The sequence below is a fragment of the Rousettus aegyptiacus genome, unplaced genomic scaffold, assembly GCF_014176215.1.
Source record: "Rousettus aegyptiacus isolate mRouAeg1 unplaced genomic scaffold, mRouAeg1.p scaffold_m13_p_6, whole genome shotgun sequence".
Lineage (NCBI taxonomy): Eukaryota > Metazoa > Chordata > Mammalia > Chiroptera > Pteropodidae > Rousettus > Rousettus aegyptiacus.
The window spans coordinates 8,269,477-8,294,709 of NW_023416309.1; the positions used below are offsets into that span (position 1 = coordinate 8,269,477).

Consider the following 25,233-nt stretch of genomic DNA (forward strand, 5'->3'; position numbering starts at 1 on the left):
CATTTGTTAGGGACTGCCGTATGCACACCCCTAAACCTAGGCTTCTTTTTTGTCCTCATCCAACTACTCAGAGTCAGATGAGATGGCTAGAAATGGTCCAAAAGCTGTATAATCTAATAGGTAAACAAACTCAACTCTGTAAGTCACAGCTAGACTTTACCCTGAACTGAGCTGTGACCTGTGATGAGACTTGCAGGGGATCCATCTACCAGGTCTACCCGAGAAATGGGACAGCAGGAGCCATCTATGAGCCATCACACACCAGCAGGGAAGGTCTGGGGCCACCAGCTCCCCCAGGGAAGACTGGGTTGGAGGCACCGGGCGAGGTGGGCACTGCCACTAACCCCTGCCACAGAGAAGCCAGCAGCTCCAGGACACACAGCTGTGCAGCAGCCCAGATTCCAAACCAGTGTCTTCCAATCTCTTTTGCCTGGATCCTATTGCTTGGGGCTGGACAGAGAGAACCTAAAATAATGTTTCCTTCAGGCCTATGAAGTCAAAGTTTTTCTACCTTATGCTTCTAGTTGGGCATAAATAAGTCACAAGCCAGCTTGTGCCAGCTGTAACCTCCATACAAAGGGTAACTGAAAGTGGCTCATAGAACCTACAAAATCACTTGATAAAATTTATTTCACATTGTGCCAACAATAGATGGCATTTACCATCTGACTTTGTTGTGTCAAGCCGCCCCCATCCCACGGTTCCCTTGGCAGCTGAGTTTACTGAGATGCTTAATGCCTTCTTGATGTGATCCAAACAAAAACCACCAAAACAACAGCATTAATATAAAGATATATTCCATAAAAGAGTTTGGTAGTCAAAGAAAAGCATCACACTTCCTAAAAACACAAGCACTCTTCTTCCCCTAGTCTACAAAAAAAAAAAAAAAAAAAGAAGAAAGAAGAAATTATAACATCATCAACAAACATCCACCAGTATATACCACATTAGCATGTATACTTCAGCAAGTCAGTGAAGGTAGCACTCAATCCCTGAACGATGAGGACAGAACTGGTACAAAATCTAGAGAAGCATTAGAAAGTAGCCCAGCCAAAGATGCACAGACGCCCAGCTATTCCTAGGGGGTTCAGTACACAAGACAGACTTCATTTCCAAGAGCAATCTCAGAATAGCCCTGACAGGAGGGGTGGACATAGTGACCACAGATACCTCAGTCGGGGAGAGGGGCGTCACCTTGAACGTTAGCAACAAAATATCCTGAGCTTCTCCATAGCTGTAGGCTGGGTCTGCAGCTCAGGACAGGGGCCTGGCCACAGAGCTTCTCTCCCCAGGGAGAGGCAATGTTGGGCCGGCCAGCCGGCCCTTAGCATGTGACCTCGAGAGGAACCCTGACCAAAGGTTTCGGGCTGGCTGTCTCTGGCCGGGGCTCCTTGGCCTCGCAGTCATAAGAGAGTCAGGATTCAAGTTCTGGGAAACAGTTTCAGTAGCACCAAGACCAGAAGACAGTGAGGCCAAGCTGGGGAAGAGTAGTGGATGTCTGTGCAACGGGGGTGCACAGAGGAAGGGGAACACATATGTGCACCTGGGCTGTTAGGGACAGAAAGGAGAAGGTGATGGGGTTGGTCCTAGGGACACTTGAGGGAACTGAAAGGGATGGCTTCAGTCTCAGACACCGTGTAAGGCTGCTTAAAAGAGAATGCCAGAGGAAATGAAGAGATTGTGTGAGAACATCCTTACCCCTATAAATAAACTATTTACATACTTTAAGAAAAGGATAGCCCACTCTAATAAGAGAACCATGCCAATGGTCCCCTCGAGCCTTCCAGGCATAATGCTGCTGAGACCAGAGGCGGCTGTTGGCCAGGAGGGAAGCAGACCAGGTACTTCTCGGCACCAGTCCACGCACTGGCTCAGGCTTAGTTCACCTGGACATGGCCGAGGATTCTTCAAACACCCCAACTCGTGTAGATACCAGAGGCCCCACCAGCCTCAGAGGTCCACTTGCTCCTCTCTCCCGCCAAATACAGGCAGCACCCCTGTGCTGCTGGGAGAAGCCTTGTCCATGCCTGTGGGTCCCCTAACCCTGTCCCACTCACAAGACAAGGATGCCCTCCAGGCAAGCACTGATGACATGGGCACCCTGCAGACACACTTGGGTTCCAGGAGGGCCAAGTCAAGCCCTCCTCGCAGCCACAGGAGCCATCTGTCCCTCAGTCACCACCCCCACCTAAAGATATATTCTGTCTCTGGGCAAGACCCCAGACTTGGTCACAAGTTCCTGCAGGTAAGAAGGAGCCCCTTGGTCTTCAGCACCAGTAAGCAGGATCAAAGAGGTCACACTGATGCTGAAGACAGGGTGCTGGCTCTGGCTAGGGTCGTCCGCTTCTCTCCTCTGGAAGTAAAGTGGACGACAGTGAAGGGCTCTGGCCTCCACAGTGTGGCTCAGCTTTGCTCACTCATCTCTGCTCCTCAGAAGTGATGGCCGGCCTTCACTGCCTCAATGTCCGAAATCAGGGTCCGCGCCAGGAAGATGCCAAATATCTGAAACCAAAGCCAGCAGAGGTAGTGGCCATCAGTGCTGGGACACAAAGCGAGGGAGCAGGCTCAGAAGGTGAGGTGGTGCAGGGTGCCCCAACCTACATGCCACTCCCACAGCGACCCCACAAAGACTGAGGGTGTAGCGAGAGCGATTATTGGGTACATAGCAAAACAAGACCGGCCCACCAGTAAAAAGTGAGTCCCAGGGGTGTCTAGTTTGCTCTGTCTCTAGAGCCTTGAAGGGGCAAACAAACAAACATTCTGCCCTGACTCCAACACGACAATGCACATCACGTACCATGGCTGAGGACACGCTTTGTGCTCAGGGTCAAACTAAAAATAACAGGGTCATCCTGACTGGTTCTGATTCCCAAAATAATACATCTTGAATGTTTCCTGTAAATCTGAATTCCAGAATAAAACCAAGGTCATCCCAGACTCTGACTGTGCTGGTAGTAGCTAAAGCTCCATCCTGACCTTGGTGACCAGAAACCAGACAATGATGTGGGATGACTGATGTTTTTCTGTCAGAAAGAGACTAATGTGAACTTGGAAACTTTAGGAATTTTGCTTTTTTCCACCCCCCCTCCCTTTAAATTCTTGTTGTGGTTTGATGAGCTAGATCTTCTGAAGTCTGATTCCTTTACCTACTTTGTATGTAAATTTTTTCTTTCCTTTTTTAGATGCTTCTGTCTCTCAGCCTTCCTTTGAGATCACTAAACATGTCTGTAGAGTGAAGGAGGAGGGAGGGCATGGTTGGCTGGCTGGCAGACGCAGGTCCACCTTAGTCCCCCTCTTCAAGGTGAGATCAGAGTCAAACGTTTTCTAAGTGATGCGTTTTCCAAACAGCAGGTGTGTCTAGCTGTCCCAGCAGCGGCTCAGGGGCCGCCAGCTTCTCCCTATGAGCTCTGGGCATGCTGGAAAAACACCTGGTTTCTTTGACTCACTGAAGTCTTGACTTTCTCCTGTCAGTTCTTCTGGTGAGTAGGCAACCTACCCACCCCAGACCTTGTCGCCCCCTTGGCCACCACCATCTTTCTACATGTGACCATGTCAAATGAACAGGCACAGCCCTCAAAGGAAAAGGAAACCGCGAAGGGCAGTGGGACCAGACCTGCAGCAGTGAGATGGCAATGAAGACACCAGCCACAATGTAAATATTCCGTGGGAGCCAGCCCTCCAGTGCCTGGATGCAGCCTTTCGTGAAGATGAACTCGTCCCACTTGCTTTTCAGCTGCAGGATTAAAAGATGAACTTGTGCAACATGACCCACAACCCACATCTGGGGAAAGGGGATGGAGTCTGACTGCTTGGAGAAGGAAGATGTGCCTTTAAAGGAGGAGAAACTGGGAGAAGGGCATTTAGTGTCTTCCAGTGGCTTCTCAGAGTATGTCCCTCAGTCCAAATAAGCTTGGCTCCAGGGCCAAAGCCAACAGGGACAGTCACAAGTTAACAGGCTCCTTCCGATCTCAACCCCTACAGGAGGCTCAGTAAGCTCATGGGGAATCTCGTCACAGCATGCACACCCCACCCGCACCCTCACCTCACCCACCTTATATACAGCCATCAGCCTCACTCCTTACCCATCAACCTCATCTGTAGCAACACTGACAGAACATTAATTCACTTTAGTGGTGTTAGGGCTGAATTGTGTCCTTCTAAAATTCAATGTTGAAGGCCTAACTCCCAATACTAACTTGAGGTCAGTGGGGAGGGCCCTAATGCAATATGACTGGTGGCCCAATAAGAAAGAGGAGATTAGGGCACCGACAGACACTGAGGGAAGACCACGTGAGAGCATAAGGAGAAGGCAGCCATTTACAAGACTAGGAAAGAAGCGTCAATCCTGCCAGCACCTTGATCTTGAACTTTGAACGTCCAAAATGATACTGAAAAAACAAATTTCTATAATGTAAGCCACACAGTCTGTGGCACTGTTATGGCAGCTCTAGTAACTAATATGAGTGGCAATTAAATTTGTAACTGGAGAAGCTGCTATTGATACAGGCCCTTCCCTGTGATTGGAGGTCACTGCAGAAGGACTTCAGGGTTCTCAGACCAGACGTGCACATCTGCAGTGTCCACGGCCAAGAAGAGAGTTGTCTGTAGATTCCCCAAGGTCCCACTCCTTCAGTATGGTCAGCTATATCACCAAAGGCCACCAGAGCAAGGACTGGGGTGGGACTCGCTTCTTCTCACTTCCAAGTACACATCTGAACAAAGCCCTAGAGGGCTGACCCTGCTCCTTCCAAGACCTGTCTCCCTCCTTGCTGTCACCACTGCCTCCATATGGCTGCTGGGTCAAGTCGCAAGCTCCTGAAGCTTCATCCTCAGGTTCCAAGGACCTCTTAAAAATGTGGTCTTTATCCCCCAAAACTTTCACCTGACCGCCTTCCACTAATGTAGCAACTGCAAGGTTCTGCCAACTATAGTTCACAAGGGCCCGAAATAACATACATCACTGTTCCCGTGGGTCTTGCCAGCTCAGGCAGGGAGCGTGCGTGGCAGTGAGCTGCTGTTCGCCTTGCTCCCAGCTCAGGTGGCACCTTTAAGCTTAACCTCCCTTAGTAACCCCATTCCAGTTTGCACTTGTGCTAAATAAGGAAGTTGGACCACAGGGAATAAACCTAAAGAATTCAGTTATATGTGTTAGGGCTCTCACCTGAGTCCTTACATCATATCCACATTGTGTGTTCACAACTTTTTGCTGTAAGAAAAACAGAAAAAATTAGTCATTTCATTCCCCTGAGAAAATGATGGTAGAAGGCCCTAGAAAAGTCACAACCAGGCACCAGCAAATACCTCTACAAACTCCATTATAGCTCATGTCCTTCAATCACCTTGCCGACTAACCTTTCATGCTAGGACAGAGTCGGCACATTTTCTGTTGAAGGGCTGGAATATAAATATTTCAGACTCATCTATGTAGCAACTGTGCAGCTCTGTCTGCTGTGGGAGCAAGAAAGTAGCCGGCAACAACATGGAAACGAACAGGCACATCTGTATTATAGTAAAACTTGATTATGGACACTGAGATCGGAATTTCATATAATTTTCATGTCACAAAATATTATCCTTCTTTTATTTTCAACCATTTAAAAATGGCTGAAACTGTTCCAGGCTAGAAGGATACACAGAAACAGGTAGCAGGCCATATCTGCCCATGGGTCATAATGTGCCAATCCCTGTGCTGAGAGGTAAAAGTTACACTTGCTCAGTATTTCATAGTCACAGTGGAGACCTCATACACCAGCTATGCAACCTCAGCAAACCCAAGCTCTCCTGGGCTGGGGAACTCATCCAACAGATATGATGCCCCGGCTGCTCGGAGCCCTGTGGCCCAGCATCGGGCCTGTGTAACTGCACCAAGTTCTGTAAGGGGCACAGTTCTGCTGAGGCTCAGGTCAGGCAAACACTCAGGAGCTCAGTTTCTGGAACCCAAAGACCTGGGCTGTGGACTGAGAATAAAAACAGGAGAAGAAAAAACAGAGCGGAATTCTCCAGGTGGTGACATACCCCACCACCCTATGGGCGTCTAAGAACTGGGCATTTGCTCCAGAGAAAGGAGAGTGAAGAGGGCAAACCAGGGCTCACTGCATTCATAGCATGGTGTCCAGGCACCAGAGGGGGAGCCTCTCGAATAATATTGTTCTCCTCCTGCTGCACCCAGAACACTAGAGCTGGTGTGGACCATGCAGAAATGTTCCCAGAACTTATCTGTGGATAATTCCAGAGCTGCAGGAGCCTTGGGGCAGTGCATGCGGGTGAGCAGGGCACTCATTCCGCCTGCAGAAGAGAAGGGGCCCAGAGCCCCCAGTCAAGAAGTGCTCCGAGCGCCAGGCGCAGAGTGACTCACCGCGGGGTCCGGCACACAGCAGGAGAAGGGCACCCCACATTTCTCACGGCTGTAGCTGGCACCACTGCAGTTAAAGTAGACATTGAGGTCCCAGTCTTCGGGGCCATATGCCCCACAACACTGGTTCTATAATCACAAAAGCCGAGAACCATCAGGGTCTCCGAGCCAGGGCTGTGGCTGCCCAGCCTAGGGTGTCATGTCAGTCTGGGGGATGTGACATTAAGTGTGCCTCCATCTCCCACACGGAAAATGGAGGACTGCCCCACTGACTTCCCCACATACACAAAAATGCTGAACAACGTGTCAGGTCGCCTTCTACAAAGGAAACTGTGGCCATGACACCTCCTGGGTCCAACACACAGGATCAGCTCCGCGGCACCCTGGACTTAGCAAAGAGGAGCTCCAGTCCCTTGTCAGCCTGGAGTTTCACTGCCCTCCCTCCTAGCCCAGAGCATGTCTCGCTGTCCTGAGGCCCCTTGGCACCCCTGATATGGTCCTCTACTACCCCCAAGAGAACATCTCATGGGGAGCATGTCTTCCGCCCCGAGAAATTTCCAAGGTGGTCTCACCCACCATTTTTCTTTACAAAAAGACAGTGGCTCAGTTACAACTGGGGTGAATTGAAACGTAATCAAAGCTCTGCCCTCCTCTTCCTGTCACTTCCACTATCTGGTCTAGCTGCAGAGAAAACCCCCCATTCGTCTAAAAAAAAAAAAGAGTAAAACCAAACACACGGAAAGCAGCCCTGTGAAGTTAATGGCACCCCAAACCAAGAGCAGATTTCATTCTTCCACTTGTCCTTACAGCTGACATGGTTATGGCCATAACTGCAACAAATGTGCAACCAGGACTTCTGGGGATTTTATTTCTAAGGTAAAACCCCATCTCCCCCACCCTCTCCCCTCCCCGATTCCAGCTGCTCTAACGATTGATTACCTAATATCTCACCATGAGGAAGCTCTGTAATTTACTGATACCCTCTGGAAAATTCTATTTTTAAAAGGAAGAGAAGGCAATGGAGAAAACCACTAGGGAGGAGCCGCCCACCATGCTTGACACCAGCAAACCCAGGACGATGTGAAAATGAAGACAGAGGATGGCAGCCCTGAACAGGAACGGCACAGTGGGGGACATTAGAAAATGGCTGGGACTTAGTGACTCGCAGACTAACACGGGTCACGGTTAACAACTTAGGAAAGCTTGCTGGTCACACGAATAGGTTTTGCTGGATTCAATGATACATGAAATAAGGGTAAACAAGTTTCGGTTAAGAATGACAGCAGACCATAGTTATTTTTAATGTTTTCTAATTTACTTTCTTCTCAGAACCAAAGTGTTCCATATAAAATGTTCCTGAGGAAGCTAGCTTTTCTGGCAGAGCACCAATCAAACAAGAGCCTTGCACAGGTGGGTTCCTCTGGGGTGGGAGTTTGGAGGGAGTGGCTGTGGTCCAAGCCTCTAGGTGCGGCCACACACAGGGGGCACAGAGGCCAGCTGGAGAAAAGGTCACAGCCTGGGCCTGCTTAGACAAACCCCAAGGGGCATGTTCCAGGGAGGTTACATTCCTCTGCATCTGAGGAAGCTTCCTCCAGGCAGCTCTGCCCTCTCAAACAGGACAGAGGAAAAGGTCTCAAAAAGGAAGGAGACAGGAATAGCTTCAGACAGTGAGTCATGCGCCTGGGGAGGAAGAGCCCTGCCCTTTTGTACCCACAGTGCCCTGGGGACTACAGCGCCTTCGTGGCCAGGGCTGGAGAGGTCTGGGCCCCGCAGGGGGAGGAGAGGACTGGGCTCCTGGGGGAGGGTGGCCCCGGAGATAGCTGAACTCGCCTGCACAATTCAAATGGAGGGAGGGCACGCGGAGGCAACCAGGAGCTGGCAAAGCTACACTGACCAGCGGCGGAAGTGGCCCCTGCATGGCCTCCACGCCCCGTGTTCCCACGAGCCTGCCTCCTGAGCAACACACACAGACTCACACCAGGAAAATACGCGCTCTATCAGGGTGTCGCCGCCGGTGGTACTCACGGCTTTCTGAAGGGAGTCGATGAGGTTCTGCAGGTCAATGTCGTCCCGGTAGGATCTGATGTTGCTCTCAAAGAACTCCCGGAACCGATCCCTCACCCAATCCTGGAATAAGAAGGCGAGCACAGCCACGGCCAGCTCCAGGAAGAAGATGAGAACAATGGCACCGCAGAACTGCAGGGGAGGGGACGGGAGTCGGGGTCAGCACACCTCCAGCCTCCCGGCCAGACGCACACCCTGGTCTGACCCCAGACTCACATCGGTGCCCTGGAACACTGAATCATTAGCTGGGTGACTCTGGGCAACTCCACCTCATCTGTAAAATGGAGATATTCATTCCTATCCATACCACTGTATTGCTGGTTTAAGAGTCAAATGAGTGAAAGTACAAGAAAACTCCAAACCAATATATCGATCATGTCCTCCAATGTGCCTCCTCCCCCCACCAACAAGGAGGAAACCCCAAGTCGGGAATGAAGGGCAGCACCAGGCTCTCAGCTCCTCAGGGCAGAGCCTGTGCCCCAGACATACTGTCTGAGCACTCTGCTCACGCACACAACCCTCCAGTTGCTAGAAATCTAACCTATCACCCCTACTTCAAGACAAGGAAACTGAGGCTCACTCAGACATATAGCTTGCCCGAGGTCACCTAACTCACGCATGACCTGAGTTCCCTGGCAAGGCTCTGTACAACTCCAGAGTCATCAATGTTGTTAGTGCCTGCTCTGGGTGTATATGATAGTCAACTGCACAAAGCACTCTCCAGAAGCATGGCTGCCCCTGGCCACAGTAGTGGTGGCATTCTGCAAGGGCCCACACAGCCAGAAGTCCACGCTTCCCTCCCGCGGAGACAGACTTCTGGTCTGCAGAGGTGTGTTCCCACTGCCATTATCACTAGCCATACAGCAGCCTAAGACAGGATAACACACATGTGCACACACATATACAAACACACACAAGGCCCTCCAAAGTGGAATCGCCATTCACTTAGAAGCAATATTAAACATAAAAATTTTTAAGAGACAAAATATTAGAAAAAAAGCTACCTGTTTTGCTTTTTAAGTTAAGCCCAGGAAAGAGAAAGCTTGCTCTAATAAATTCAACAAATAATATACTGAAAACACGATTAGGTTTTCTCCATCAGGTGCTACTTAATCTTAACTGAAAACATTTCAAAATGAATGTGTATCTAAATATAAAAATAAACTCTTGGTAACTCGCAGTTCTGCCAGCAAATTAAGAATTCTGCACTGCACATCCAACACACCCTGGAGGAGGGAAATGATTTCCTAATGTTACTGACAACATCTTTTGATCTTAGCCAGGAAGGGCAAAAGTGAGTAGCAAACAAACAATTCCTTTAGAACTAGGGAGGAAAGCTAAAATGGGGGTTGTTGGGGGGGGGGGGGAGCAGGAGGGAAGGACCTGGCCTTTGAGCAGCTGACTCCTCCCACTGGGAGCTGAAAAACAGAGGGGCCAACTTTTCTTTCTCCAGGGATGAGAAACTAGCTCAGCTGACTGTTTCTTGAAATCTTCCCATCTGGTAGAGCAGCAGGGTACAAAGACTGCCCCATCCTCTTACCGCTGGGCCCCAGCAAGGCTTATAAGAGCTAGTATCTGTTCTGACCAGATAAGGTATAAGCCTGCCTTGCAGAGCCCACCCCTCTACCTCCCTGTCTCTTCCCACTCCATCCCTGGGGCCACTCACAAACTTGAGCAGGCAGATGTTCTCCCGCAGGGCCCCCACACAGCCAGCAAACCCCAGTGTGAACATCACCACGCCCACTATCAGGACCAGCACCACAGGGTCGATTCCATGCAGTCGCGTCACTTTGGTGAGGTCTGACAGCACCCCCTGAAAGGAGCAGAGAAAACAGGGTAAGATCAGCCTCAAAGAGAATCAAGGGTGCCCTGAGGGGCTAGGCTGTGTCCAGAACTAAACTGAGGACAGGGACCTGCCTTGTGAGGCTCAGTCATCTCACTGAAAAGGCAGGCAAGAGTGTGGCCTTTGCCTCTTGCCCCCCAAGAGGCCACTTCGCCAGCAGATCCTTAACCACCTCAGCCCCCAGGCAGACCTCATGTTTCTTTTGAAGCCTGCAGGGTATCTACAACAGGCCTGGAGTGGAGGGGGTTTCTGAGGGGCCCTGTGACCTGCGGTCAAGGCACCCTGTGGCCATACACTCACTCTAGCCTCTGCATATCTGGTGACTGACTTTGCACTCAGTTAAGTTCATGGAGAATATCACCATCCTGAGATGAAAATGGCTTCACTATGAACACTCGTGGAAAACACACCCAGCAAGGGCACATAAAAGCAGCCCTGTCCATAAAACTTTTTGTGATGATGGTGGTATTCTATATCTGCACCATCGAAAATGGTAGCCACTGGTTACATGCGCTACTGAGCACCTGAACTGTGGCTAGTGGAACTGAGGAACAGAATTTTATCTTGTATTTCATTTAAATTAATTTAAATATAAATAGGCACATGTGGCTAATTGCAACTGAAATTGACAGAGATTCGAATGAGGGAGGAGAAAGAGCAGCTGGACTAGGCTACCCAGCTGGGACCAGGCAGTTGGGTGGCCAGGCCTAAGCTCAGGGCTGTTGGTTTAGCTGCTGCTATTCTGGAGGTGGCCACACGGTGGCGCTGTGAGTCATGAATTGCACATGCTTCTAGGTCACTAGGGCGAAGGGACATGGTACTCTTTAGGGAGGGGTTCACAGGCCACCTTGAAGGTGTCCAAACGGGTCTTATCCAGTTACTAAGGCCATGGCAAGAAAGTCCACAGATTTACATACTCCTGCCTCCTCTTTTTGAAGTTCCACTGAAGAAAGAGAACCCCTGGGCCCGAGGCTCAAGAGGAAGCTTTAGTTTCACAGTTTCCTGCCAGACCTGCTGGACCTTACTCCTCTCCCTCCCCCTCCTTCCCTGTAGTAAGGGCTCTGTTCAGCCTTCACCACCCAGCACCCACCCACCCACAGAGTAAAAGGTGGCACCATAGCTCTACCCTGCCCACAGCCAATCTAGTACCCTTCCAAGGGTTTCAACTGCCTTTTGCCCTTCTAGACAGTAAGAGCCTGGTCTCTCCTCCTCACCTCTCCTCCACAGTCTGGAAAAGGAGGTGTAGAGGGACATAAAGACCCACCCCTGCCCCACAGGGTGGCCAAGGGCATATAAGAGCCCTGTTGCCAAACTCGGGGGTTTTGTTTTTTTTTCCTGTGGGCAAGGACAAGAGCTTTAGGAATAAACACAAGGACACACTTGCTCCCAGAAGCACGGACAGGGTCAGGAAGGTGGCCCCAGGCCTGCTGTGCACAAAGCTGCAGACAAGCCCCAGGCCAACTTAGAGTTTCTAGGGACAGAAAATAGGGCTCTCCACACTCACGGAGCTCAGGAGCTCAAACACCCAGCCGACCTAGCTCCGGCCTCCAGCGGCAATGCTAGCATGATGAAGCAGAGCCAGCCACAGGACCCCATGAGCTTTCACAATAAGTTCAATAACTATTTCCAAGGACTGGCTCTAGAAAGATTAATGACTACAAATCAGGACCTTGCACAAGAAATGCTTGTCAGGGAGAAGACTGGATGTAGAGACAATTAAAGCTGAACAAACCTGGTTCTGGCTATCTGGTGCTCAGGTTCCTAGTCAGAGTTATACCTACCTTTTCGCTCCATGCCCACAGTCCGGCTCCAAGGAAGGCAACTCCAGCCAACTAAGCAAGGATGGGGAGAGGGGTAGAGAAAGGAAATAACAGTTAAGCTAGAAACCAGCACCATGAACCTGCTTCTCAGAGGAGGGTCCATATTGCTAGTCAATGGCTCATGTCCACTCTGGGTGGAACAGAGGCAATGCGGCCCCTTGGTCCCTGTAGATGACAGGGTCTGTACTCCCAAACAAAGGAACAATGAAGCTCTTTAGATAATCCATGCCTAACAAACCTTTACTCTTTCAATCCCACCCAGCCCCATGCAGATCTCAGAGCACATTGTCCTGGGAAGACTATGGAGTCAGAGACATCAGGCCATGCCTTGTTTCCTCTCTGTTCCACAAGCCTCCCAAGTTCTTTCAATGCACGGTCTGATGTATAAGAAGACATCGCTCCTTGTGATGGCTGTCCCGTACAGCTGAGGCTCTGCATAGAATAAGGCACTACTGTCGGGGGCACACAGCCTAGCACCATCTCTGCCACACGCCTCAGGCCTCCAGTCCTGGAGACAGATCCAAGCAAAGACAAGTAGCTGGCCAGGGCTGAATCTCTACCCCATGGCACCTATACTCTACAAAGGGCATGCCTATGCTCAGGGTATGCTGGGTTATTAGTTATTAAATTAAAATAGATCTGTGCTAAGCAATGTGCTCACTCCAGAAAAGTAGCACCCTGTGACTCTGACTTCCCACCCACGAGAAGCCACTGGGGCTAAGCTGCCTCATGCGCACCCCCACCCCCCACCCCCCAATACGTCAGATTCCTGAATGAAGAAGGATTTTTCCATAAAGCAAAACGTGTCATGGTCTCTGCAAATTACACGGCCTTCTGTTTTTCTGTTGAACTACTTTATACCCTGCTAGCATTTAGCTGCCCTTTATCAAGTACCTCATGATAAATAATGGGGCTTTATGTCACTATGGCTCTCAACCTTCCTAAGTGTGTTCTCAGGCTTCAGGACACTCCCACCTACTTTATTCACTGCGAGCTCCAGATGGCTGGAGTGGGAAGGGAAGGCCCTTTTAAAAAAGCCCTGGGAGTTGTGAACCTCTTTCGCAACACAGACCACTTTCAAAAAATATGTACATGCCCAATATTTTGAATGGAATTTCACAGACTTCTCATTGCTGGTTCCCGCACATCCTGTAGACACCAAGTGAAGATGCCCTGCCAGGATCCTATTCCTGTTTGACAAAGCAGAACACAGGCTTCAAAGGGCCAAGATCCAAATGCCAAGCAGTGGCGGAGAAGTGTCCAGATGCCAAGTCTCTGTTTAATTCATTCACTCTCATTCATTCAACAAACCCTGAGTACATCTTAAGTGCCAGGCATTGTCTCAAGCACTGGAGCCAGCACTGTGCCACACAGGCAGGAGTCCCATGCGGGACCCTTCCCACCACACCCACTGACTGTCTTCTTTTCAGTTCTCAGGAATTAACTAGTGGATGCATGTCCACTTCCTCTCCCTAGGGTCTCAGACTATGTAGTAAGCAAGCCAGGTGGCCAGTCACTGCCCAGTGTATCCTGCAGGCTTCCCTCCCCATCATTCCTCAAGGACCCTGATGACTTACTCCCTCTTGCCAAAGGTGGAGGTCAAGTCCTTTTCCTCAGCTTATCTGAACTCATCCGACACAGCCAGTCATTCCCTTCTCTACCAAGGCACTCAGTTTTGGGGCCACAGAGCACACACTTACAGTTGTCTTCCACCCTTCCTGTCACTCCTTCTCAGTCCTGTCTCTTGGTTCGTCCTCCTCCTTCAGAGTCCTCTAAATGTGGTGAACCTCACTGCTCAGTCCTGGACCCCATCCTCTCCTGAGCCCTCCAAATGATCTCAAAATTCACATGTCTTTAAATTCTACCTATACTGAACACTGCAGACTCACAAATCCAAATCACCAGCCACAGCTGCTCCCGAATCAAACACCCTAATGTCTACTTGACTTGTCCACTTGAAATCTAAGGACATTTAGATCTTGACATGCCCCCAAATGGAGCCTTGCTCCTCCGACCCCCATCCAGCTCTTCCCTTCTCGTCAAGTGGTGCCACCATCCGTCTGCTCACTTGTTGAAGACGGAAAGCCTAGACTTCACGCCTGCTGCCTCGCTTTCCTTCCAATTCCACATTCGCTCTACCAGGACCCTCTGCTGGTTCCACCACCAAAATCTGCAGTGTATTTGGCCAGTTTTCTTCCTGACTCTTTGCTCCCATGTCCATGCTCCACTCCTTTAGGGGCTTCCTTGCCGTCTCCTCATTGGTTCCTCAAGCAACTAGAACAATCCTTTAAAAATATAGATCAGATAACTCCACTCCCCCAAACCCTCCAATAACTTTCTTCTACACCTATAATAAAATTTAAACTCCTTGCCACGGCTCACGGGGCCCACATGGTAAGGCTTTGACCCACATCTCCGACATCACCTGCTACCCATCTGCCCACCCCAACCCCACTCCCAGGCCACCCTGGCATTGTCACTAGTTCTTGAAATCACCACTCTCCTCAGAAACTCAACACTACTCCCTCGGCTTAGAGTGTTCTTCCTCCATATTTCTTCCTGGTTTCCTCCCTCATTTCATTCCAACCTCTTCAAATTTCACCTGAGGGAGATGCCTTCCTCTACTGTCCTAGGTGGACAGCTCCCCATCCAGGACACCTGACTGCCTTCCCCACTTGATTTTCCACTGGCACTCACCCTAGACTACATGACCTGTCTGCCTGTCTACTGTGTCTTCCCCAATTAAGCCCTCTGAGGGAAGAGATGTTTTCTGTTTTGTGGATTGTATCCCAAAAACTTATCCCTCATAGGGACGGAGCAGGCACAAGCGAGTGAGTCACCGGTGCTCCGAGACCAGGGCAGTACTTGCCTATGGTCCTTCCTGCTCCTCCCTGGAAACAGCTCACTGAATCACAATCCACTTGAGCCACCATCCCCCCACCACTAAGCACAGCTCTCCTTCTTTCACAAGAACTGGGCTCTAAGAAAGGGCTTGCATTTTTTTTCCATTCTGTTTTAAAGGAAGAACTAAAGTTAACTTGCACCAGAAAAGACAGGAACTATAGGGTCACATGTCAGATCATGGGTTCAATGAATACCAGCTCCGGGCAAAAACTTGGGGACCACTTGTTTTCGAGACAAGGACTGACGAAGGACCAGACAGGGGAAGTGACCTGTCTGGGAGCACACAACAGGCCCATGAACAAGCCGAGACACTCGCCAGCTTCACTCTGCTCCCACTGGAGCCCCTTCCTCAGAACTCTCTTGAGCAGACAGTCTGTGGAGTTGGGCTGTCCTCAGTGGCTGCCAACCATGTGGGAGTGACAGAATAGCTAGGTACCTTCCAGCTTCAGAGTAACCTTCTCATCTCCTTTCTATACTTGATTAAATTCTGTCCCAAAGATAGAGGCTCACCAAGCCCAAAAGGAGGCCGGCCTTGGACCATCAGGTACGTCCACCACAGAGGTCACCGTAGCAAGTAGCGCCACCCTTCCTGGGGTGCCAGGCACTTCATTAAACACTCAATGCACTAAAGAGGCCCTTCCGTACCACTGGAACTATTACCCCCATTTTTCAAATAGGAAAGCTCAGGTAAAGAACAATTTGGTTATTTTCCCAGTCACACTGCTAGTTGGAGGCAGTATCAGGACCAAGCCTGAGTGTCTCTGACAATCCTGACATCCGTTGTCTCACCGGCCACAGGGTAGCCACCCAAGCCAAGAAAAAGGGCCAGTCATGGGGCCCAGAGGCATGGGAGTCCATAGAAGGGACTTCTGGGCTGTGAAACTCTAAAGCCAAAGACTCCCTTTATCTATCGGGTGGCGAGGGTCACTCTGTGTCTCAACCAGGGCAGGTAGCCAAGGGAGCAAGACCTTTGGGGGGTGGGGGGGAGGAATACCACTGTAAAGATTCAATATTGACCTTTCCACCTTAGGCAAAGGTCCCTGTGAAAGAAGGTAAAAGGTCCTTTTGGAGCCCTCTGGGCTATTCCAGCCCTATCTTATTGGAAGCCACATGAATCCACTCGCCATGTGAGCAAGTCTGTGGTACTTTACCCAAGCAGGTACAAGTCCCAAGAGAACTGCAGACACCTGGCCAGGCTCTGCTAGACTGAAGGAGTGTTCTAACACTAAGCAGGTCAAAAACATCAACTTACCACCTACAATTTAGTGGCCCCGGCCCCTTGCAAGATTTCATTCTAGCATGATTAAAGTACTTAGGCAACTCATATGGCCCCAAAGGCCGTTCCTCAGCAAGCTCGAAGCAAACCACCAGAAGCTCTGACCTGTTGGCCTCTGGTGCTTGCAAATTCCCCTGGCTGACAGAAGCTGACATTCACAGAACCCCTTCCCCTGGGCCACCTATGGGACCCTCAAAGAAAACCAGAAGGAAACCCAAAAAAAGAGTAAGCCACTGAAACTCGAGGCTGAAAGAATCAGCACAGGTCAGCTAGCCCTGGCTCCAATGTCCACTCTGCAACTTCCTGGCGACAGGACTTCATGTAAGTCCGGGAACTTCTCTGAGCCTGTTTTCCTCTGCAAAATGGGGTGACTCTCCCTGGGTCATAGGAGAGCTGTAGGACTGAAATAAGTATGATGTACTCACCCTGGGGCACAGAGCCATTCTGAGCAGGGCCCTGCCCTGCTGAGGCAGAGGTAAAGCAGAGGCATGGATGGGACTTCAAGACATCGTCGGCCTTTGCTAGACTGAAAACACTCTGTGCCCAGCACCCCGCTCCCAAAAAAACAAAAACAAAAACAAAAACCAACTCTCAGCACCAGTCTTTGTCCTAAGATGAGGTCCTCCCTTCTAAAGGAATCTGTTTTACTGGGCCTCTGGAGACCACAGTAAATGAGTTCAGGGAAACAGAGTCTTCTGAAGGCTTTTCAAGTGAGATAGGAAAGGGCAATGGAAAGAAAACAGGGGAAGATGTGGAAGAAGCTAGAACAGTCTCACCTCTGTTCCTAAGTTTCCCTGTGGCCTTGAGCAAGCTGTCCCTCTCTTGTACCTCAGTTTGCCAATCTGCAAAATTAAGCAGTTGGAGACTCCAAGGGCCTATGCACCTCCCACTGTCCTAAGCTTTGCCATCATAAATAATGCTGGGAAAAAACCCTATGGTCCTGGCCCTCTCCAGAATAGGAAATCCTGACTCAAGGTCCAGGGAGTTCCAAGAACACCAGAGATACTCACAGCCGCTTGAAATGCAAACAATCCAATCACTGGCCAGAAAAGATGCCAGAGAGCACAGACCTTAGCCCCAGCCTGGCCCTGAGAGCCCACTGGGCTGAGGAGCAGGACCAAAGCACTGTTGGGAGTAGGGAGCCTTGTCCCTCAAGGCTACAGCCACTCTGAACCCTAAAAATGGCAAGGAATAGTCCTTTCTAAATGGTCCCACATTAAAAGAGTCTAAGCCAAGCTGCTTCTCAGTGGGAGTTTGGAATGTCTAAGAGCCAGAAGGGAAACTAGAGCCCAGCTTTCTCATCATAGAGGGAAACAGGGCCCAGGACAGGACGGTGCCTTGCACGGGGTTACACAGCTATCGCACACCAGCTTTTCCTCCTGCCGGAAGGGTGGTTCTGAGAATAAGAAGCATGTGTGCCTTTCCCAGCACACAGCCAGTAAACCCATGCTACGGGCCCCAGCAAGGAGGGGTGAGGACTACCCAGAGAGTTCTGGGGACGGCTTCCACAGATGTCTCTGTGTTCCCTGATAACAGAGAGCCCACGCCCTCCAAGCCTTGCCCAGGAATCTGGCTGTGTCAGAGCCTTTGAAAGGAAGGAAGGAGGAGGAGGACAGAGTCATCCAAGAGAAATTACAGGCAGTTCCCCAAGCAACTGGGAAAGGAACCCCCAACCCAGCCTTACCCCCACTCTAGTCTTTGCCATTGCTGGCACAGCTCAGTGATTAACAGTGGGCAGAAAAAATACTAAGCCAGGGGTCAACATCTTTGTAAGCTAAATAGTAAATACTGTCAACTTTGCATACTGCATTGTCTCTGTTTCAACTCCTCAAGGCCACTGTTATAGCGGGAAGGCAGCCATAGATAATATGGAAATGAATGGGCAGGGCTGTGTTCCAATAACGTTGTATGTGCAAAACAGGCAGAGAGCCAGGTTTGTTCTGCAGGCCAAGTCCTGCACTCAACTATCACACTAAAACCATCTGGACCTAGAGACGAAAGGCAGGATTTCCTTCGGTTCAGTCACATGAGCCCCAGGACATCCCTACAATTCAGGTCTACAATCCTTGCATGTTTTCATATTATTTCAACAGGTCTTAATTGCCTAAAACTGCAAATAATCCAAATGATACAGTCCCACAACAGAATGTTACACAACAAAGAAAATAAATGATCTACACTATATACAAGAGTGTGAATGAATCTCACATACAATATTTAACAAAAGATGTCCGACTAGAAGACATAATACTGATAAGTGTTATGGATTGAATGTAGTTCCCCTACCCCCTGCCAAATTCTTATGTTGAAGCCCTAACCCCAAATATGATAGATCTGGAGGTGGGGACCTTTGGGTGGTGATTAGGGTTAAAGGAGAGCAAAAGGGTGTGATATCCTTGATTAGTGCCCTTATAAAGAAGAAGAGAGACCAGAATACTCTCACTCTGCCATGTGAGCATACAGCAAGATGGCAGCCATCTGCAAGCCAGGAAACAAGTTTTCATCAGAACCTGACCATGCTGGGACTCTGATCTCAGACATCCAGAAATGTGAGAAAATAAATTTCTGTTGTTTAAGCCTATGGTATTTTGTTTGAGTCTACAGTATTTTGTTATAGCAGCCTGAGCTGACCAAGACAGGAAGACTACTTAGGTGGAAAAGTTATATCTAATATCTAGTCAAAATTACTAAATAGTCAGAAAGGGGGGTGGGGGGGAATGTGACCTACAATGGGTGGTGGTGGGGGGGGGAATCAGTAATTAAAAAGACACAGGAATGAGAGAAGATGAAATTAGCAAAACTTTTAAAACAAACATTATAAATATGCTCAGGGGTTTAAAAGAAAATATAATGAGAAGAGAAACATAAAATATTTAAAAAATCCAAACAAAACTATTAGTGATAGAAAATACAATATAAGAAATGATAAATTAACTAGATGATTTAATATCCAATTAGACACTAAGGAAGAAAAGATGAGTGAACTTGGAGACAAAAGCAACAGAAACTATCCAAACTAAAGGACAGAGAGGGTAAAAACTGAATAGAGCCCCAGGGACCTGTGGAAAAACAAAGTGTGTAAGAAAAAAAAAAGTAGAGGAGGGTGTACATTTGAAAAAATAATGGTCAAAATAGTCCCAACTTTGATAAAAACTACAAACCCACAAATCCAAAAAGTCCAACAAACCCCAAATAGAATAAACAAAGAAAATCACACCAGCGCATATAATAAAATTGCTGAACTGCAGTAATAAAGAGAAACTCTTGAAGTGAGCCAGAGGGAGAAAGAAAAGACACATTACATAGAGATTACACATATATGAGCTATTTTAACTAAATGAAGTGAAAACATATCAAAACGTATTGGATGCAGAAAACATAGCACAAAATACACTAAGAAAAAAGAAAGATCTAAAACCAATGATCTAGAAAAACAGCAAAATAATCCCAAAGTAAGTAGAAAGGAGGAAATAAAAATATAAGCAGGAATCAAAACAGACTGGAGATAGACGGTGGCAATAATTGCACAACAATGTAATGTACTTAATGCTGCTGAACTGCACACTTGAAAATGGTTACAATTATAAATTTTGTTATATACACTTTTACTAAAACTTATAAGGATACATTTTTTAAATAATTTTTAAATTTTTTAAAAGAAATCAATGAAGTTAAAAACAAACACAACAGTGAAAACATCATCTAAACTAAAAGAAGTCAGATTCCAGAGTCGAATCTAATTTACGGTGACAAGAGGTAAGTGAATGTTTACCTATGAAAGAGGTGAGGAGAATGACTGCAGAAGGGCAAAGGAAGTTTCTGAAGTGGTGGAAATGTTTTCTGTCTTCACTGTGGTGATGGTGGTTACATGGGGTAGACAGCTGTCAACTCACTGAACTGTACACTTGTAATGAGTACATGTTATTCTAATTTACACCTCAATAGTGGTTTTAAAAAAAAAAGGCATTTCTGGGGGGTAAAAAAAAAAAAAAAGGTACAAACAAGATGGGAAGGAGGCACTCCCAGGAAGATACAAATCACTCCAGCAACCTGGACCATGCTGACTGTGTACTGGCCAAGGGTGCAGAGTTACACAAATGCACCAGTTAGACTTGACACTATCCTGTGAGCATATAATAATTACATGTGCCAGGCAACAATCACAGTGCACCATGAACAGATTTTCCTTGGAAAGCCTTACTGGGGGTCCCAGCCTCAGATGTGCCTGAGCTGGTGAGATCAGGAGCTGAGCCCTACAGGAATCAGCTCCACAGGCAACTCCTAGTTCTAGAGGAACCTCTGATTAAGCAGTCCTTAACCTCTGCCTTGGCAAGCCTGTATGTGGAAAAACGCACACAATATGCCAAAAGACAAGGTGATCTATTTCCTATGAATTGGGGCAGCCCTTCTACAGAAGCAATTTTGACTGTATAAATATGTCATGCCACTCAAAACAATGTACATACCTTCTGACCCATTTAATCTCCCTCCTGGGACTCAATCCCAGCAAATAATTTCCCACCTTTCCTCATAGGGAAGAATCTGTATTACAGAAACTAATCACTAGAATAGTTAAAAAGAAGAAGAAAGAAAGAAAAGAAAATTAAAGAAAAGAAAATGGAAACAATCTAAATGTCCAAAGTGGGAATTTCCAAAAATATGATCAGGAAGATGATGTAGCAACCTAGAATGTTCTACACTAGGTGATGCTGATATGAAAATGCAGACATCAAGACTGCAAGGACACTCTCACGAGGATATGAAATTACGAATGACTACAGACAGGAGAATGGAGCATGGAGGAGGAAAGGAGTACAGTTAGGATGCCTTGTATGGAATTTTCATGCAATTACAAAAGTTTATTAAATAAACCTTGAAAAGGGAAAAGGTACCACTTCTAAGCAATGAAAATGAAAAGGTACTACATGAATTATTAAAACACCAGACTTTTTCTTTTTGTCTGCATTAATTAACGAGAGATGGAAGAGGAGAAACCATCTGCACTCAGACCGGAGATCAGGCCTTGGGCGGGGCCCAGCTCACACAAGAGCAATTTTCTATCATCCAGAATGATCCACGGACAACAGCCTATCACAGGAGGTGCTGATTCCCCCAACAAAGGAAGAGCACAATAAAGGCCAGAGGAAGAATGTAAGGCTCTCCACTCACAGAGATGTTGTAAATGGAGGGCAAAGGAAGGAAGCTAACTTTTAAGTCCTTCCCCGTTAGATCTGCATTGCCTCTCTTGGGTAGGATGACCACATCACATGTCCTGGTTTGCCTGGGACAGTCCTGGGGACACTAGTTGTTCTGGCAAAATTCTTAATAACCCCTTTCACTCTTAAGTTTCCCAATTTGGACCATAAATTATATGTTCACCCTACTCATGGGAGGCCTCTGTAACTTTGAAGAAGGGGCCTCAAGTCAGGCTGGTCACAGAGCACCAATGCCCATGGCTCTCCTTCTCACTCACATTAAGCTCAGAAGCTCATCCCTGCATTTCACAAGCAAGGAAGCTGTGGCTCAGACCTGCCCAAGTCACTGAGGAGTGCAATGGCAGGGAGCTCTCCTCTGTAATACAGGCTTTTGTCCATACTTACAAGAGGCCTCAGTTCTTCACTTTTAATCCGCCTCTGAAATAGATCTGGGCAAGGGCTTTATCCGAACCTTTGGCAGATTAAACTCAACGCTTGTGGTGGGAAACAACCCTGGAATTGCTGGCATTATTTGGATCATCTTTCTAGAGCAGGGATCCCCAACCCCCAGGCTGTGGACCAGCACCAGTCCATGCATGGCCTGTTAGGAAACAGGCCGCACAGCAGGAGGTGAGTGGCGGGTGAGCTAGCAAAGCTTCATCTGTATTTGCAGCCGCTCCACAGTGCTAGCTAGCATCACCACCTCAGCTCCACCTCAGGTCTTCAGGCATCAGATTCTCATAGGAACACAGGTCCCTAGTACCAAAAAGGTTGAGGGCCACTGCTTTAGAGGATTCACTCAGGAAAACCAGGAAAGCACAAATTCTTTGTGGAACCAAGTGGGTAAAAATGAACAAAGGGCCATAAACAGCTCCTCTAATGTACATCTGTCTCAGCTTCTCTTCCTCTGCAAGTCAAAGTAAGATATACGTTTTTTAAATTTTAATTATGGTAAAATATACATAACAGAAAGTTAAGCATATTTAAGTGTACAGCTTAGCAGCACTAAGTACATTCATACTGTCATGCAACCATCGCCACCATCCACAGAACTTTTTAGCTTGCAAAATTGACACTCTGCACCCATTACACAATAACTTCTCATTCTCCCTTCCCCCTACCCATGGCAACCACCCTTCTACTTTCTGTTTCTGCAAATTTGACTACTCTAGTACCTCACGTAAGTGGAATTATACAGTACTTGTCCTTTTGTAATTGGCTTATTTCACTTAGCATAATGACCTCAAGTTTCATTCATGTTGTAGCATATAACAGGATTGCCTTCTTTTTTAAGGCTGAATGACATTCCTTTGCATGTAGAGACCACATTTCATTTATCCATTCACCTGTAGGTAGATATCTAGTTGTTTCTACACTTTGGCTGTTGTGAATAATGCTGCTATAAACATGGGTGTGTGAGTATCTCTTTAAGATCCTGCTTTCAATTCTTTGGGGTATATGCCCAGAAGGATAATTGCTGGGTCCTATGGTAATTCTATTTTTTAACTTTTCTAGGAACTGCCACACTATTTTCCATAGCAGCTGCACCATTTTCCAATCACACAGTGTACAAGGGTCCCAAGTGCTCCATACCCTCACCAACATCTGCTACTTTCTGTTTTTTCATAATAGCCATCTCCGTGGGTGTAAAGTGGTATTCTGTGGTTTTGATTTGTATTTCCCTAAGTCAAAACGAGAATTTGCACTAGACATAGGTCTAACGCAATGATTGTAATGGGGAAAAAATGTAAAAAGTGCTAGTGCCCTCAAAATGCTGTGTTGGCTGAAGCACCGTTTCCCTGACATGCCTGTGATGAGAACCTCATGAAGCCCAGCTCCATGCTCACTGGAAAAACACACAGTTCAGAACAGAGGCACAGACGTTAGTGGCATATATGTTTCTCACACCAAGTGAGTACTACCATCACTGGCCTCTTGAATAAAATCTCAGCCCCTTAACTGAAGGGAGAGAAGCTTAAGAAAACTGCTAGGGTGTTGCAGGTATTTGTTATAAAGAATGTTACTGTGAAAATAATTCTGAACTGGACAAATGCTAAATAAAACCTATGCTTGTTGCAGCACCTAGAATTGGTCAAAGAAACAACAGGTTGCTTTCTGCATATTCAAACCTGCCTGCTGAGCCCAGGTCCCCCATCAACACCACAATCCTTCTGCTCTGCTGCTCATTGTTAGTTCATCAAAACAAAACAAATACTGTAAAAAATCTCTGTGCAAAATAATCTATCTGTGCTTTGCTTCAAAATATCCAGGGGGCGGGGGTGGGGTATAAACTAAGCAAGATGGATGAGTTGGTAATTTTTGAAGTTAGGTGATGGGAATGTGGGCGTTCATTATACTATATTCCATTTTTGTATTTTTCTCCACTTATAAAAGAGGACTTCTGTAAGGGCTTGACATCATTTTAGACATTTTCAGCAACTTTGTGAGGCAGGCAGCAGACAAGTGAGATCAATATTTCACAATGAATACACTGAGGCTTATCAAGAAGGTCACTAGTTCAGGTGAGAGTCTAGACTGGCCCCCAGGGGCCTCCTTTCTCAGGCCTCACTCCATATTTTTAGCTCCTGTGCAGATGAAGACAGCAAATCATTGCCAAGAACCTAGCGGGGAGGAGCTAAGTAGCCTTCTCCAGCCAGGTGCCTGGAGTCCCCGTCTCCATTTCCTCACCAAGTTCCCTTCAGGTCTCATTTCCTGAATGTTCCTTTCTGTCCCTTCCCGTTCTGCCCAGTGCACACTAACTGAAAAATGATTAACTCTCAACCACATGCATCGCCAATTCTGCAAAACTCTGATAACGCTGCAGTATCCTTCAATCACCAGACTGCTACAGTTTTGGATTCATGAACTCCACTATTTGAATTCGGTGCTGCAAAGGTATCATCAGGCAAGTGAATAAAGCTTCCCCAGAATCTGTTCTGAAAAGCTTCTGAAGATACAGAGATACCCTCAGCCACGGAAACACTCGAGAGTTTCACTCTAGCTGCAAAATCAGCATGAGAGTCAGAGGTTGAGGCACAGGGGCAAGCAAGCTCTGCCGGCAGTGGGGATGACAGCTGGGTGGAAAAGTGTCCAAAGTGCAAGGCTGCCTGCCTAGGCCAGGTGGCCCTTCGTCATACACCTGGCTGGGGGCAGGGAGTCCAGGTGGGTCCAAAAGGCTCTCTTCCAGTCAGGGAGCAATGCGGGTCTGATAAGCCACACTTCTCGAGGTTGGGACAGCCACTCCTACCATTAGGAGGGGTCCACAGGAACCACATCCAATGACCAGCACTGCCTGACTTCAGGGGCAATGATGGGATCGGTAAAAAGTTGTCTGAGCACTGGAAAAGACCTGGGGTGAATGGCCCTGCCACTGAATTCCACCCTGTTTCTCCAGGACAGAAAACCCTCAAAACTTTGAGATAAATTATCAGGAGATGATGCTGTATAATTAAGGGTAAAAGGCTGAGAAGTCTTCGTGAGTCTGCCTTGTTTTCAAAAGTTCCGGTCCTAATAACTATGTATGGTGACAGATGGTCACTAGACTTATTGTGGTGATCACTTCATAAGGTACATAAATGTTGAATCACTGTTTTACACCTGAAACTAATGATATCAAATGTCAACTATAATTAAGAATAAATATAAAGAAAAAAGTTCCAGTCCAAGTAGGAAATGGCAAAATCCACAGCAGAGGCAAAATGTGGCATCATGGCCATTCATTCTGTCCCTACCTCTGTGTCTGCCCCACACAGACACTGATAAATGGTGCTTGCTTAATG

General features: G+C 47.7%; 1 protein-coding gene across 6 annotated transcripts in view; it reads right to left on the minus strand.

The window, feature by feature from the left end:
* Positions 1-605: 605 nt before the first annotated feature.
* TSPAN14 (tetraspanin 14) overlaps positions 606-25,233 on the minus strand; it is a 53,065-nt gene continuing 28,437 nt past the window's right edge. For all 6 annotated transcript variants that reach the window (XM_016121495.2, XM_016121505.2, XM_036223897.1 and 3 more), the window contains exons 3-9: positions 12,041-12,091; positions 10,083-10,229; positions 8,378-8,548; positions 6,356-6,481; positions 5,162-5,206; positions 3,614-3,733; positions 606-2,502 (exon numbers count right to left, since the gene is read on the minus strand). In XM_016121495.2, coding sequence (XP_015976981.1) covers positions 2,431-2,502; positions 3,614-3,733; positions 5,162-5,206; positions 6,356-6,481; positions 8,378-8,548; positions 10,083-10,229; positions 12,041-12,091 — 732 coding nt within the window. In that variant the 3' untranslated portion in view covers positions 606-2,430. The remainder of the gene's footprint in view (positions 2,503-3,613; positions 3,734-5,161; positions 5,207-6,355; positions 6,482-8,377; positions 8,549-10,082; positions 10,230-12,040; positions 12,092-25,233) is intronic.